Genomic DNA, 17,020 nt, shown 5'->3' with positions numbered 1-17,020 from the left:
ACAGCGTGAATCTCGGAACGGATATCCGTGACTGGTCGAGGATCATGGCGTGAATCTCGAAACGGACCAAATCAGAAGCGGTTAACTAGCTGTTTATACGATTTTCTTCTGTAATTAGAGACATACCATATATAAAGAGGAGTTTCAATCATTTGTAAGGGCATCATTCACCTAGAAGAATATACACATACGCTGCTTTCTTTGTTTTACTTACTGTTCATCACTGTTTGTTCCATCCTCCACTGTTCTTATTCACCAACCTCGAGACTATCTCAAATCGAGGTTGAGGCATTGTTTGCGGACCGGTTTGATTTATTTTTGCCCAATTTATCTATTTAATTCATTATTAATTAATTGGTACTGATTTAAATTACATATCCTTAAAACTACAATATAAGTTTAATTGTTACTCGATTTTTAGGGTAAATTAGGTGAGCTGCTATTTGGGTTAAATAATATTTGAAAAATTGGCTGTAGGTTAAAGAGTGCTACTAATATTGGGTATCCGTGCTTCGACAAAATCAGCAGCCCAATTTAGGGCCCTCTTCCAGCTTATTTTCTTATTCTCCAATCCTAGTGGTCTCTTTACAACATCCCTGACTCTTTCATATCATCACTCAGCTCTCTCGGTGCTGAAAAAGTTTAATCGGAGGGTTTTTTTTAATTTTGGTGACAATCTCTAATACTCTGTTGCCTTTTGTTTTATTGTCCCAGCAATCAAGACTGCTTTTTCAGTCTCTCACATTTTGTGTTTTTTTTAGGTTATCTTTAGCAGCAATGGCGTCTAAGGCAACAACGGATGTTCCTATGAATGGTGGATTTAGCTTTGATTTGTGCAGAAGGAATGAGATGCTTGTGAACAAAGGACTTCGGGGTCCTTCTTTCCTCAAGACTGGTACTACCATCGTCGGCTTAATTTTTCAGGTACCTCTAGTTGTTTGTTTTATTATAATTCTGTTTAGACTGGAAATATTTCTAATTTATATCAGTATTTTGTCCTTTTATTTTGGGTATTAACTGACCTACACTGCTTAGTGTTTCTTAATGTTGCAATTTGATGAACTTTATCTCTCTACACGATAGCTCTAGAAATATTCAGTAAGCAAAGTATCATTCACGATTGCGAATGTGGATTCTGTTTAACGATACCCTTAGACTAAATCGCTACTAATAAAAAGGAGAATTGTTGGTTGAACTAAAAGTCTAAAACCAGAGGTACCGGGAAATGTTTAGAACTAAGAAAGCAATCAATAAACATGTTTTCGGATAATCAAATAGTAAGGATTGTAGAGATACAGCTTCCCTTGATGCTTCTATTGTCAATGCAATTCATTCTGTTATGTTCTATGCACTATACTGTTAACCTTGAGGGTATTGTATGGTAGCAAGACTCTCTCGGTATGCTATTCTCTATTCATATTGACTAACTCCCTATATTTATATGAGATTTCCCATTTCAGTTAAAAAGTATGCATTAAGGTTGAGCTCAAAAGGGTAAAAGACGAAAGAATGCATTAAGGTTAACACAATTGACTGGCTACGTAAGGAGAGCAAATATATGTATATTTTACTGCAAATCAAGCCCCTACTACCTAGGTTCTAAGAACTTACATTATCTAACACAAAGAAACCATGGATTCCCTTTTCTCATGTTCAACTAAGGTGTTACACCCCGTATTTTCATGTTAGAATGTGTCTTAAGTGAATCAATATGAGCCGGAGAGTTTAAGGATCTTTACAGAGATAATGATAGGTTAAAACAAGTGTTAATGAAATATCGTGAGGGTTGGAGGCTAAACGAATCAAAGATGTTATAACCCGTATTTTTGGGGTAAAACTAGGAGTGCTTAATATGCTAAGGAGGTCGTGTTTAAGGTACTTAAATCTTATATGTTAAGTTTTGAAGTCAAACAAGTTGTAAAACAAAAGTCGGCAAAAGTTATTGCAAGTTATGTTCATAATTTTATAGAAATTTGGGTCTAATGTCACTGAGCTCCTAATACACTTCGAGTTATGGGGTGATCCACCCACTAAATTGAAGCTCTATGAGTCTAGTTTTCAACGCATTAAATCGTTTGTCAATGCAACGTCAGAGTAGAGAGATATTCGCGTTTTCGCGAAACTGCGCAGATTGCGTAGGTGACAAGTAGGTGTCACCTACTTGCTTAAATGAAAGGACCAAATAAGTCCCCAAAAAAGGGCTATTTTAGTCGGCCATAAGGGTCCTTTTAAGCGCTGATTTCTTTCATTATTCAACTCATCTTTAGAGCCTAAAATCATAGAATAAACCCCTGCAAACTACTCTAAAAAATTTCACACAAACCCTAAGTGATTTCAAAGGATTCAAGTGCCGAAAAACCCGAACTGCTTGCTAGTTTCCCTTTCTCCTTTTTGTAGCTGCGTTGGGGGACTAATTTCAGATGAAGAGAGCCTAGGCTTCGTGGGTTCTACTCAGTTCCAGATTAAGGTGCGACGAAACGAGTTCAACGTGGTTATTGGACAGGTTGTGATAAGATTCTGATAGACAGCCGGATAGACCTTTCCAGTAGATAGAGCCAGACATCAGCTTGATTTGTAAGCTCCACTCACTCGTAGTTACCAGGTCTGGATGTTGGAGTTTATTTTATATATACAGACTTGATGGGTAGGTCGGGACCCTGCCCCTACCATGATATAGTTATGTTATCTCTAGAGGCTTGTGTCCTGTATGTTTTGTATGTTAGTATTGTGGCCTTGCCGGCCCTGTGTACATTTTCATTTTGGTATTGCTGGTTATAGACGTTTATGGCGGCCTTGTTGGCCTGCATAGTTATGTATATATGTTTGGGTATGTTTACCCTTTAGGTGAGTTAGATATTATCTTCAGATAATTTCAGTGTACGGCCTTGTCGGTCTTGGTTGGTATTATCTGCTTGCAGGTAGGCCTCGTTGGCCTGAGTTGAGGGTTACCATCCAGAGTTCACGGTTATAAAGTGGTACGCTCGGGCCGAGTAAGGCACAAGGTGCAGGCCACGCCTCCCCAGGTTTGGGGCGTGACATAAGATTCATAAATAAGATTCATAAATAGGGTCCAACTGTTAAAGGACATGAAACAATCAAACACACAATTAAATCAGTAACTCAACTGCATAGATGATTCATGCAATAAATATAAAAATCACATTACGGCAATTGTTAAATAGTTATGCGTAAATAATCCTAGTCCCATATGTAGTAGGAGTAGAATATGTATTATATATAGGGCTCATTGTATCATTGTTAATAAATAGATTTTTCTCCCGTACATTCTCACATGGTATCAGAGCTTCCGTTAGCAAATTATTGTCATGCGTCATTCCAGCAACATCCGGGAAGAAAGATCTCGTCGCCATGCAATTTTCCGGCAACTTCGTCTTATTCTCAGGGTTCATCACTGCTACAGTGGTACTGTGCATATACCAGTAACACCATCGGATCCGAAACTCTTGTGCGACCAAACCCAAATATCCAGTCCTATCGGAACAGAAAAGTCAGTCACCGTACGTCTTTCCGGTTGACGACTCAAGATTGATTTATGTTATCTCCTCATCGGTAAGTGTTGTATGAAAACCAACATTGCTATCTTGTTCAAAAAAGTCAGGCGACAAAATCCCATTCAATTGCTTCGGCAGAAAGTCACGCGTCTCCACGCGCCGCCAGAACTAGGGTTCCAACGAGCTACAGTAACTTTTCCGGCGCGTGTGAGCCATTCGGCCACTTTTTGACGAAACTTCTTCAGGACAACTTACTCGTCTAGTGATTTCAAGCCTACCCATATAAGTTACATCAAATTATGACAACTTTTATTTTTTCTGGCGTGAACAATGCACTTTTTCTAGCGTGAACAGTGATATTCTGGCATGAACAATAATTTTTAAAAAGGTTTCTGTTTTCTAGTGGTGTTTTAGAAGCTATTTTGTAGTGTGGAATTCGGCTTAGTCTCACTATTTTTTAATTTCTCTGGCGACTTTTCGGCCAACTTCTATTTATCAGCAACCACCTGGTTTTGTTGCTCGGGGGGAGTCTAGTGGTCTTGTACGTCGGCTGCGCCGGTCACTTTATGGTCTAGAGAAGTTTTCTCGAGTCTGGTTTGGTAAGTTCAGCACAGTTATCTAGGAGTTTGACATGACTCGTAATGAAGTCGAATGATCCGTTTGTAGATATTTTCACCAAGTCCCTCGCTGGTCCTTGTATTAGCTACATATGTAACAAGCTCGGTACATATGATTTGTATGCACCGGCTTGAAGGAGAGTATTAGATAATTATGTGTAAATAATCCTAGTCCCATATGTTGTAGGAGTAGAATATGTCCTAGTCCCATATGTAATAGGAGTAGAATATGTATTATATATAGGGCTCATTGTATCAACAACAACAACAACATCCCAGTGTAATCCCACAAGTGAGGTCTGGGGAGGGTAGGATGTACGCAGCCTTACTCCTACCCCGGAAGGGCAGAGAGACTGTTTCCGATAGACCCTCGGCTAAAGATGATGGAAGAAGCGTTGTCCGCTAGGTATTGGTAGGGAGTCTTCTACAAGTCGTATTACTGGTCGATGACCTGATTTTGGAAGCCGTCGAGATACCTTTGCTGGGGGAACCCATTCATTGCATTCTATTATCGTATTCGCTTCAATGTGGCCGAGTGGTCAAAAGCGGACTGTAAATCTGTTAGAAGTTTTTCTACGTAGGTTCGAATCGTGCCTTTCCCACTCGTTTGTTGTAGACTTCAGAGAAGAGAAAAGAGGCATTCATCAGCGTAAGAAGGCCAGCCGAAGGAAGATCTAAATAAAATTCTGAATCGAGATGATGGCCAATGCACCCAAAAAATCATAAAATGGACACGAAGGACAATCTGTGGCTTACATGGGAGATAATGTTTGAAGAATGAGAATCTGAATAATAAGGCCCCAGGTCCATGTATTTATGATAACGAATGAACTACCAGAGTGCGTTGTTGCGAATGGGCCTTTCCACGAGAGATTCATGGTCTTACACTTTTGCGAAAAATAGCAATTCATAGCAAGACAATATATCTATAAAACTAAATTGAAGATAGCAATAAAGAATATGAAAGAAGTACCGATAGCAAGTAATAGCAAGAAACTATATAGAGAGAACTAAATCCGAGGGTCTGATAGCAATGGAGAATATGAATGGAGCACTGGTAGCAAACTAAGGAAGTACTGATGTTAAGTAATAACATATCAAGATATGCGATAATAGCAAACTCAGAATAAAAGGTAACCATAATAACACTAATACTATCGAACTAATGAAGACAAAGGGAAAAACACGACTACCTACTAACTTTCTACCATAATCCTCAACCTTCACGCCCTACTATCCAGGATCATGTCCAAGTTGCGCCATGTCCCGCCTGATCACCTCTCCCCAAGGCTTTTTGTTCTACCTCTACCCTTCTTCTTACCCCCCAAGGCCAACCTCTCACACCTCCTAACTGGGGCATCTGTGCTTCTCCTCTTAACATGCCCGAACCATCTCAGCCTCGCCTCTCGCATCTTATCCTCCACATGGGCCACTCTCACCTTGTCCCGAATAACTTCATTTCTAATTCTATCTAACCTAGCATGCCCACACATCCATCTCAACATCCTCATTTCAGCTACTTTCATCTACTGGACATGGGAGTTCTTGACTGGCCAACACCCTGCCCCATAAAACATAATCGGTCTAACCACTACCTTATAGAACTTACCCTTAAGTCTCAAAGGTACATTCTTATCGCACAAGACACCGGAAGCAAGCCTTCACTTTATCCACCTTGCCCCGATACGATGTGTGACATCCTCATCAATTTTCCCATCATTCTGGATTATAGACCCCAGATATTTGAAACTCTCTCGCCTGGGGATGACTTACGTATCAAGCCTCACATCCCCGTTCGTTTCCTGGGTAACACCGCTGAACTTGCGTATAAATAGGGCTCATAGTATCATTGTTAATAAATAGATTTTTCTCCTGTGCATTCTCACAGCAATAGACATATCAAGTTCTACCACAGATCAAGAGATCCTAGCTGCACATAATCTCGCGAACAATAATAAATAAAAAAACATATCTTAAACTCGAGAACAATGGAGAAAATATGAAACTCTATAGTAATCTTCTTATGGTCGCGCACCTTGCTCTTGTACCCTTGTTTTTTCTCCCAAAAAGGCTGAATCTCCCTCCCAAAAAAGCCCTAATTATTTATACCTTGTTAAAATAGTTTAAAAGATGGAATTGCCCCTAAAGGGTGCTTCCGAACAGTAGGTCATGCAATTGAACATAAATTCCTCGTTATTCACCTTGTAACGCTTTGTGCTGTGTGTTGAACTGTGTGACATCTCATCTAGAATTTTAAGCTATTAGAAAGAACAAACTTTTATTTATTTAATTATGTCTTCAACATGCCCCTTATGTGCGGCCTGGTTCTTTTTCATGGGCCAAGCATGCAGAAGTTCTTTTTGATAATGGGTGGCGGTGAGAACTCGAACCAAGACCGTTGCTTACTCTGATACCATGTCGAACTGTGTGACTATCTCATCTAAAAGTTTAAATTAAAGAGAATATACTTGTATTTATTTAACCATGTCATCAACACTGTGCACGCCTATTTTTTACACTGTCATGATCCCCTTTATGTGGTCTCTTTTCCTCTTTCCTTGTCTATTTTGATCTAGCCCTTAGTTCCTTTGCCCTTAGTGCGAGCCCTTGAACCTCAATGAGTGCGTTTTTGATACTTAACAAGATGAAAATCACTTCTCATACCGATTGCACCTAATTCCAAAATAAATGCAAATTAGGCTTGTTCACACAAAAACATAACTCAAGACGTTCAAATGAGAAGAAACTACACAAAACACATAGAATTTTTGAGACATTAGTGAGATTCGTAGTAAGACTTAAGTCCATAATGGTGCATTAACTGCAAGAATGGAATGTACACCATGGGAGATCAGGATTCAAATCCTAGTAGATGTAAAACAAGATTAGTTTTTTTTTCTTTATTTTTCTTCATATGTCTAAATTTTGGTGGATAGAGCTATCCAACACCTATATTGGTGGAATGATGTTCATGGTAGAATAGTCTAGGTGCGAGCAATCGTGCTGCAAGAATTAAAATTAAAAGCAGTGCTTTTATTTTTGTTACAAGGCATATGCATTAGCATTTGCGTACTATATTTTCATCTAGATGTTGGAGCTTTATCCTTTTGCTAAATAGTTTAAGAAGAACAAAAAAAAGCCATTTGGTTTGGATCTTTTGCACTAAAGTTCAAAATGGAGATAGCATTTCAGTACCCATCATTTACTTGGGAAAGGATCATTTCAGCCAAAGGCATTTGAGTGTTGTGGTGAAAGACTGTTTAACTAGTTGTTTGCTTTCATTTGTTTGGACAAGATTTTTATTGTTTTGCAAACTACATGAGAGAGTGGCTCCATTGCTTCTGAAGTTTCTTAAGGTAAAAATAGTCATACATATTAACTTGTCTCTATTAAAATATACATGCATAGGTTATATATTTAGCCTGAATATTCTGCTACTAGTATCTAACATTTGGCTATTGGCAGCATATGTTAATAGGACTTTTCTACGAGGAAATTGTGTGGGCAAAACAACTTTACCTTTCCATCGAAAACTTGTCTCTTTTTATCAAAAATCCTCTACCAAATTTGGAGTAAGAATGGAAAGAAAGAAAGAAAGATGAGTTTTGTATACTATTCATAATGAAGGATTCATAATGTTACATACTGCTGGAAGATATTTTCTTCCATTTGATTCCAACTGCCTTGTTTAGAGGGACACAAAGAAGAGGAGTGATTGAAGAAAATATTGCTTAGTACACCAAGAAAATATTGCATTTGTGGCCCAAGCTTTCTTCTTGTCTTTCCTTTTATTTTTTTTGCTTTGAAATATGGAGTTCGTAATTTTCATGCTATGTTTTATAGATCAACCATGGAGATCTTGGCCATACCTGTCCTTAGGGTCCTTTGGAGGGAGTGGTTGACAAACTCTCACCAAGTTGTTAGTGAAATTTCAAACCATGAATTGACCGTTTATTATTTTTTCCTTATTAAAAATAATTATTTTTGATCTTCCTAACCTACATCAGCAGATGTAAGCATATCTATGCTAAGACAGTAAATCCTATATCAGTTGTTAAAAATACAATGCAACGTTTATGGATAGCAAGGCATAATGCTCCTCAAAATCTGTATTTTGGAGATCTTGCTGCTTGTGCAAATCACAATAACTACTAAAATCCTTTTATGCTTATTTTAAAGGAAAAGGTTCGGATTTACCTTTGAACTATGTGAAATGGTCTAGAACTCTAGATATGCCCTCCATTAATAGTTGGATTCAGGTATGCCCTTTTCGTTACAAAAATGGTACACATGCCCTTATTGATAGATGTAGCATTAGTTGTATCTATTCAGCATCTAAGCACTTTTATTAGCACCTGGGGCTGCCACGTGTTTCGTACATTGCAAAATATTAATGGTGGGCATATCTAGACCATTCTGCAAAATTAGGGGCGAATTTGACCTTTTTCATTTCGCTCGTTGTCCTTCATCTTCCTGAAAAACTACCTCACATCCTAGCCAAGAATCCTTCTTCATCACAATACCATAATCACAATACCAACTCCTCAAAACACTCCATTTCTAACACCTATTTTTCTAACTAGAGTCTTTTCTCTAACCATCTCCAACTTACACATTCAAAGATGATTTTTGATGAGATATTATAATGGCTCTCTGTGTCTTGTTGACGAAGTTTGCTTTTGGCGAGAAAAGATTTCTATGGTGAGTTCTGTGGTTATGATAAGGTGTTGATTATGGTGATTTTTTGTCTTTTCGTTGAACATCGTGTGGTGGGGAAGGGCGGTGAGATGTGGTACTTGGTGTGGCATTTTTTAGGTGAGAAAATGATGATGGTGAGAAAGGTTTAGTACTTTTGGAGTGGAGGAGGAAGGTGAAGAAGATAGTGAAAAAGTGGTCGATGGTTGTTGCTGTTGGGCTTCTCGCTGATCTGGTTCTATCAGGGAAACATGGCAAAAAAAATAGTTTTTCGTTGGTGATAGTAGTTCGCAATGATGGTTTTTTGCCATGGTGGAGTTTTTTTCAGTGGGTCTTTGTGGCTGTCTTTTTGGAAAGGGTTTTGGAAAAGGGAGAACAGAGGCAAATGGAAGAAGGTCGTTGGTGTCCTCTCGGCTGTTTTGAAGTGAGGTTTTTTTTTGTGAGGGATCAACAGAGGTCTATTGATGGTTGATGAATGAGGTTATGGTGGTGCCGTGGAATGAAATTGTGGGACCAAGGTTTTTGCGGTATATTGTGGTGGACTGAAAAAAGAGATAGTGTGAGGTTTGGTGCCGCATCTTCTTTTCTATTAGGATTTGTTTAAAGAGGTGTTTGAGGAGTTAGTTATGCAACGGAGAAGAAACTTTAACTGAGAAGATTGGTGTATGAAGTGATTTTTTGGAAGATGAAGGACAGTGAGTGAAAAAAAATAAAAAAGGATCAAATTTGCCCCTAAATTTTGCGAAATGGTCTAGATATGGCAACCATTACTAGTTGGCCAAGTGGGGAACACATGGCAGCCTTGGGTGCTAAATAAAGTTTTTAGATGCTAGTTAGATCCAACAAATGTTCTGGTTGTCAATAAGGGCATATATGTTGACTTTCGTAACGGCAAGGGCACAATTGACCCCAACTATTAACGGAGGACATATCTAGACCATTTTGCATAGTTCAGGGACAAATTTGGTATTTTCTCTTATTTTAAAGTTTAGATTATATATCACCTTTCCATAAATGGTAGAGTTTTCAAATCTGAACCGGTTAATTACATGTAGTAAGGTGGGATATAGATCTTTCAACCTAAATTGCAAAGAGACTCGTATTATACGAAAGGAGATATTTGGTGGCCTGGAGGATTTTTTTTCTTTCTATTCTTTGGAAGGTAGAGTCATAGCCTACCAATGGCCAATATATAGACATAATGTGACAGAGAAGGTAAAACAAAGAAGAAATTGTTATTTGGGGAAAACAAGAAAGTGGGGAGAGCTTTTGTCTTTTTATCTTTGACAACTCAGGGTTCGTTATTACAATCCGGCAATGGCATGCATATTGTGAAAAGCAGAGCCATCAACCATAAAGTATGTTTCTACGTTAACGTTTGGAATTTGGAGTCTGGGACTTATAGCTTGTGTACTTTGCCTTGTTAACTCGTTCCACTATTATTTTTCTCCAATTGGAACACTATACGAGTAGCTCTAAAAAAGTAAGACGAAACCCATTTTACTTAATTAAAAAAAGAAATGAGATGAAACCCCTCTTAATATGATAGACATAATTGCAAAAACCTACCAAATCCCCTTGCCAAGCACTGAGTCTAGTTTGAACTTTGCGGCAGAAGTAGCTCCATTCCATACTACAAGCAAAGAAAGGACTGGGTTATCCGCTAATTCTGGAGCTTATGTTATCATTAAGGGGCAAGGTGTTATAGAAGGGTGTAGCTTGAGACTTCTCAGCTGCAGGAACAAGAATTCCAAAATAGAATGACTTTGCAATTACAACCACAAGAAAGCCACCGCCCTCGGCCTTTAGGGATACAACAGCTATTGGCTTGGGGCTATCTTCCATATATGAAATTAAGAACCATATACATAGTTAACGGCATTGCTGAATGATATTGGTCAGTAAGTCTTTGCCAATCCGACATGTTTTTCTTTCTTTTTCTCCTTTTTACAGTATCTTTTGATATACCTTCATCGTCATTTTTTCCCTTTATGGTGATGTTGCTTTTATGAATGTCTCGTCTGATTGATTATTCGTAAGAACCTGCATGGGGGATCAGCAGACTCATGAAGTTACGTTTGATCAACTTCTTTAAATCTTTTGCCAGGAAAAGATGGCCTTTTGGGGTATCCAATTCATACAATTATCCACGATTGCTGCATGTTGTACCAGCAGACTTTGGAAGTGATTCTTATTTAACAGCTTAGTGTTTTGTGTTCAGGATGGTGTCATTCTTGGAGCAGACACACGAGCGACTGAAGGACCCATTGTTGCTGATAAGAACTGTGAGAAGATTCATTACATGGCCCCTAACATATATTGCTGTGGAGCAGGGACAGCTGCTGATACTGAGGCAGTGACTGGTAATTGAGTTTGATATCCATGTATTTCTGTTTGTAATAATAACATCTCTTCTCAAGTTTCAAATCCTTGTCTCTCTATTTCTCTCTCATACCTTAAGTAGCAACTGCTATTTTATAGACATGGTCAGTTCCCAACTGAAGCTTCATAGGTATCACACTGGTCGTGAATCCAGGGTTGTGACAGCTCTTACTCTTTTGAAGACTCATCTTTTCAGGTGTGCTTATATTTTAATGTTGCTTCGTGATAGAATAACATCTTTGCATGCAATTAAATTGATAAAACAGAGGCCTAACTATGACTCTTAACCAGCTACCAGGGCTACGTCTCAGCTGCTTTGGTCCTTGGTGGGGTTGATGTCACAGGACCACATCTGCATACTGTGAGTGGTCTTGTGTTGGAGTCGCTTTAGTATATTATTATTTTTCCCATTGTAGAAATCCTGAATGTTGCTGGTCAATTGCCTGTTCTCAGATTTATCCACATGGATCAACTGATACTCTGCCATATGCTACAATGGGTTCTGGTTCCCTTGCAGCGATGGCAATCTTTGAGTCGAAATACCGGGAAGGGTTAAGTGTAAGCTCATTTCCTGCAGCTACGTTTAGTCCACTGGATTTGGCCTCTATATATACATTGTAAATTATTAAATGTTGTGGAATTTTGGTGCAGAAAGATGAAGGGATAAAGCTAGTAGCAGAGGCCATATTGTCTGGGGCGTTCAATGATCTTGGTAGTGGAAGCAACGTTGATATCTGTATAATAACAAAGGTTTGATCTCCATTAGCAAGCAATGACAGAATTTTCTGCTTATTATACATAAAGCATGTAATATTTGGTTAGCATATCGTTTTAAAACTTCTACTGGTGATTGTTAGGGGCACACGGAGTACTTGAGGAATCATATGTTGCCTAATCCTCGCACCTATCCACAGAAGGGTTACTCATTCCCTAAAAGGACTGGTTAGTGTTCTCATACTTGGTCAGTGAAGAATCACATAGCCGATCCCAACTTGTTTGGGACTAAGGCGCAATTGTTGTTTGCAATGTTTTCATACTTGTCAACCTCCAATGCAACTGAGATATATCTTGTTAAAAAGTACAAGTTTGTTTCTTTCAAATGCTTTGCATTCTGCCTGGGCTTTACTAATATTGTCAGTTGAATTGTTGTGCTTACAGAAGTTCTTCTTACAAAGATTACACCACTAAGAGAGGTGGTAGAGGTAATTGAAGGTGGAGATGCTATGGAAGAATAGCTGTATTGCAATGATGAGTTCCATTGTCATTTCTTTGAAGAAGTGTTACATTTTTAAACTATTTCCAGGAGTATGAACTATTGTAGTTTTTCCAAATGACCTACTAAATCTATTTCAGCAGACGTAGCTTTCAAACAAATTTGTTGCTAGAGAATGAAAGATTGGCTTGGTCTAAATGAAGGATTTTGTACTTTTTGTTGCCCTAGTGCTGTCAATAGTTTTTCTTGCAGTTTAAGTCGAGTTTTTGGGTTGTTTGCGAAGGAAAGAAAGATAATTATCGTCAATTATGGCAGAGAGAATGACAAAGATGTTTGCCCAGGTGCTGTATATAGCTTTTCTATCAATCTTTGCTGGGGTCACAATCTCCTAATTATTTTCTCAAATGTAGAAAGCAAAATGACAGAGAAGGAAAACATTTGAAGTGTTATTGGCCAATTTTGGATAAGGTGGATAAAATCTGCTGAAATAGTTGCAATATCCGGAAATTATTGTGAAAACCGCAGTATTTTGCACTGGTTCAAGCCGTGAAAATAGCCTCTCGAAGAAATGCAGGGTAAAGCTGCGCACAATAGACTCTTATGGTCCGGCCCTTCTCCGGACCCCGCGCATAGCGGGAGCTTAGTGTACCGGGTTGTCTTGCTGTATTTTTGCATTGCTAAAAAAAAGCGGGTGAAGCTAACAAATGTACAAATATAGTAGTTCGAACATCGAAGATACTGCTCCCTCCGTTTCAATTTAAATGAGATAGTTTGACTCGCATGAAGTTTAAGAAAAAAAAAAGGTCTTTTGAAAGTTATGGTCTTAAAAGTTAAGGATAAAAGCATTGTGGGGCCATGACATTTGTGTGGTTGGTTATAAAAGTTTCTCATTAAGGGTAAAATGGATAAAATGAAGAGTTTAAAGTTAAATTATTTTCAATTGTAGAAATGTATCATTTTTTTTTTTTTAACGGACTAATAAAAAAAGAGTGTTATTTGAATTGAAACAGAGCGGCTAAAAAAGGAAAAAGAAAACAAATAGCAAAGCTGGTAAAAAAGTTCCCCAATCCGCCCTCCTGCGCTTGTGTGTGCTCCAAAATTACTGTAGTCAGTAATCCCTGGTATTATTAGAATGGTTTGTTTGCTTATCTTTCTCATTAGCCAAACAGGATTTTAGTCCTTTTGCCAAACCAAACCATTCCCAAATAATTGCGTCACTCGTGCCTCCTTACTATTGTTGTTTTTAAGGAATGTATTTTCGGGAAAGATTTAGGAAACCCAAAAATAATCTTGTTTGATTCAAAAATAAAACTTTTTATTGGAAAACATTTCTATAACCCAACTTGGCCAACTAAGTTTCTGGAAAATCAGCTCTCTTTTGTAAGCCAAACACACCGTCTTCAAAGTGCTACAGCTGCTATGGGAACAACTGCTTACAAGTATCTCTTCTCGCTTCCTTTCAAGCTTATATGTATGAAATAGTGGTTACAATGTTCCTCAAATTGCATTATGAAAACTTTATTACTGAGTTATTCCAATAATACCACATGGAAAGTTTGGAAGATGTTTGCAAAAGTATAGTGAAGAAGGATTATCCACAAATAAACTGATCAAGAAATTCTTTTATCAGTTTGGAAGATGGCATGAATTGATAGATTATCTTCAAAATTTCAGCTCCAACGAGATCTATTATGGTCAAACGGCAAGCGCCAAGCCAGCACTAAATCAAATTTAAGCAGTGTAATGTGGGAGGTTGGAACATCATGAGAGATGCAAGCTGTAAAATTTTGTTTACAGATTAATATAATGGACGACTTGGTAGCAGTACCTTGGAAAATCAAGAGAGCTGTCCAGCGGATAAAAGCCAAGCCAAATCAAGTAAAATTAAGCCAAGTCACGCCAAGACAAGTAAGCTAAGCCAAGGTAAAAAGGTAATTAATTGGGATGGGTGGGTAGGTCAGGTAATTACTTTTAATTGAGTAGGTAAATGTTGTATTTTATGTTCAATGCGTATTTTGTATAATTTGCTCAAGAAATAAACCCTCAGTTGTCACTACATAGACACTTTTACATCCTACTTCTCAATCTATGTATAACCGAAACCTTGATATCGAATAACTTTACTTCAATTGAAATATACTTTTTTGGGGGGCAACAGGAACACACTTATTCTTGGACACCAAACATCAAAAACTTATAATAGTACTCTTTTCATGCCTGCCGACAGCGCATGAGAATGGATTCTAATTGTTAAGGCAAACGCCACAATTCAGTCACATGTATGGTTGAATATGTCACGCCCCGCGAGACCGGCACCCGGTGTCTCACCTAACCTTGCGTACCAACTTGCGACTAAGGGACTCTGAACATATAATGTCATACTTTGGCCATGGGGTTACATTGCAAGACAATTTGCCAAGCAAAATATAAAACTGAACGGAAACTAACGTTGACTAAACATCAATATAACGTTGGGCCGACAAGGCCATCATAACTACTACAGCTGACAAACCAACAAAATATACATACAAGCCCAACATACTGCACTAACTGACAGGATATGTCTACAAGCCTCTACTGATGGATGTACTGTGATCGGAACAGGACCTCGACCTACCCATAACATATTACATAAGATGTACACAAAACTCTAGACCCGGAAACTCCGAAGGACGTGGAGCTTACCGATCAGGCTGAACTCGGGCAACACCTACTGAGGAGGTCTACCCGTCTGTCTGTCTGAACCTGCACACATGAAATGCAGCGCCCCCAGAAAAGGGACGTTAGTACGAAATAATGTACCGAGTATATAAGGCAATAAAATAACTGAAAGCTGAAATTGAACAGATAATATGATAACTGAAAGTAACTGGGAGTCAAAGATGATCTGGAGATATACTTACTTGTTGATACTGACTCAACTCTCTCAATATAGTAAGTAAAATAAATGTCTGGCCCTATAAGGCTCGGAACGTGTAACTGCTCTGCCGTAGTAGGCTCGGCCATACTAGGCTATGTTTCTCGGCCATTCTGGGCTCGCTCATAGGCGCTCGGCCACAGTAGGCTCGGTATATAACTTACCATCTGATCAAAGGTTGCCCAATAGGGGCCTGCCCAACGATTATAGCTCGATGGTGGTGAAAATACTGTAATATTGTATATATATATATATATACACCCTCTTCTTTCTTGACTGAATAAAGACAAAACTAAACTGAATATGAAGTCCTGATAAGGGAGAATACTGTAACTTATGAGACTGGGATAGTGTATATAAATTCGGGAGTATGAACTTCTCTTTATGCCTCGTTATCAAACACATGTAATTACGAGATCATGCCAAAATGAAGGAAGAGCTTAGCCTTAACATACCTTATCACAATCTTTTCAATCACCAAGTTGAACTCACCTCTTCGCGCCTTAATCTACAACAACGATAATAATACTATCATTAAGTTACGAAAGGTACAACTATCGCATAACGAACGACAAGCTTATTTTATATTAAAACGAGTAGCATCTCCCCCATAATCCTTAGTTCCTCCAAATTCAAGATAACGCCAATAATACAAGAACACAACTATAACAACATATATACATTATTTTTCAGCCTTATATACACCATCAAATACTACAAAACAGCCCAACACACCTTAATCTCTTCATACACAAAACGACCACCGTAGTAGTGTCAAAGGATCCGGAAATGTTATGACGAACGACCAGCCCACCACCCTATATTTATATGGTATTTCTCCACCGCCTTCCTCCTCCAAAACCCCACAAAACAGTAAAACACGCAGCCCAACAGCAATACAAAACAGTCCACAAAATAGTCCGCTACAAGTGAATAACTCGATCTCACGGCTTCCGATCACCTGAGTTTTTACAAGTATAGAAAGACTTACCATGAATTTACAGCAGAAAAAATGGATGAAAGAGAGCAGTAAACTCACCTTATTTGTTAGATAACTCAGCTCCTATCTTGGTTCTTCAAACTCTAGGTTTTACCTCCAATTAGAACTTGAAAGGGAGAGAAAATCAATTAAGGTTTGTGGGAAATTTTTGAGAGGATTTTTGCAGAGCTTATGTCGGGTTATTATGCCCTATTTTCAGAGCTTATGTCGTATTGACAAACCGTTTAATGCATTAGAAAGTATACTCATAGATCTTCAATTTGATGGGTGGAACACCCCGTAACTCTAAGTATATTGGGAGAAAAGCGCAGTTACATTTGACCAAAATTTTCAGTAAAACTTATGAACGTAACTTGTGATGACTTTCATTGACTTTTGTTCCACAACTCGCTTGACTTCAAAACATAACACACGGCTGTCATACGACTAATATAAATCATAACATAATCTCCTTATCATGTTAAGCACCCTAGTCTCACCCCAAAAGTACATGTTATAACATTCTCAACTTGTCGACTTTCGACGAAATATTATTTTCTTCAATTCCTTTAACTTTTGAACCTTCCAACTCTCTTGGTACTTGTTGTTCATGATCAAATTAGTTTATATACTTTCAAATATTATCTCATTTTTTTGGTCCTACATTAGTTTTCTTACGATACACTTTTACGTACGAAAATATAG

General features: G+C 38.3%; 1 protein-coding gene across 1 annotated transcript; it reads left to right on the top strand.

Moving 5' to 3' along the window:
- The first annotated feature begins 650 nt into the window (after window positions 1-650).
- On the top strand, window positions 651-12,643 carry LOC104096086 (proteasome subunit beta type-7-A-like). The gene is made up of 9 exons (XM_070199808.1): window positions 651-669; window positions 762-924; window positions 11,046-11,187; window positions 11,306-11,402; window positions 11,498-11,567; window positions 11,660-11,764; window positions 11,858-11,956; window positions 12,064-12,148; window positions 12,365-12,643. The coding sequence occupies exons 2-9, from the start codon at window positions 778-780 to the stop codon at window positions 12,439-12,441; spliced, it is 822 nt and encodes a 273-aa protein (XP_070055909.1). The 5' UTR covers window positions 651-669; window positions 762-777; the 3' UTR covers window positions 12,442-12,643.
- The last annotated feature ends 4,377 nt before the right edge of the window (window positions 12,644-17,020 follow it).

Source organism: Nicotiana tomentosiformis, chromosome 4, assembly GCF_000390325.3.
Source record: "Nicotiana tomentosiformis chromosome 4, ASM39032v3, whole genome shotgun sequence".
Classification (NCBI taxonomy): Eukaryota; Viridiplantae; Streptophyta; class Magnoliopsida; order Solanales; family Solanaceae; genus Nicotiana; species Nicotiana tomentosiformis.
This window is presented reverse-complemented; position numbering and strand designations above follow the sequence as displayed.

Bases quoted from the DNA above. Each gene is read 5' to 3' on its own strand.
- LOC104096086 (XM_070199808.1), top strand. From the start codon at position 778: ATGGCGTCTAAGGCAACAACGGATGTTCCTATGAATGGTGGATTTAGC. The intron at 11,403-11,497 runs GTGTGCTTATAT...ACTCTTAACCAG, and splicing joins TTGAAGACTCATCTTTTCAG to CTACCAGGGCTACGTCTCAG. The intron at 11,568-11,659 runs GTGAGTGGTCTT...GCCTGTTCTCAG, and splicing joins CAGGACCACATCTGCATACT to ATTTATCCACATGGATCAAC.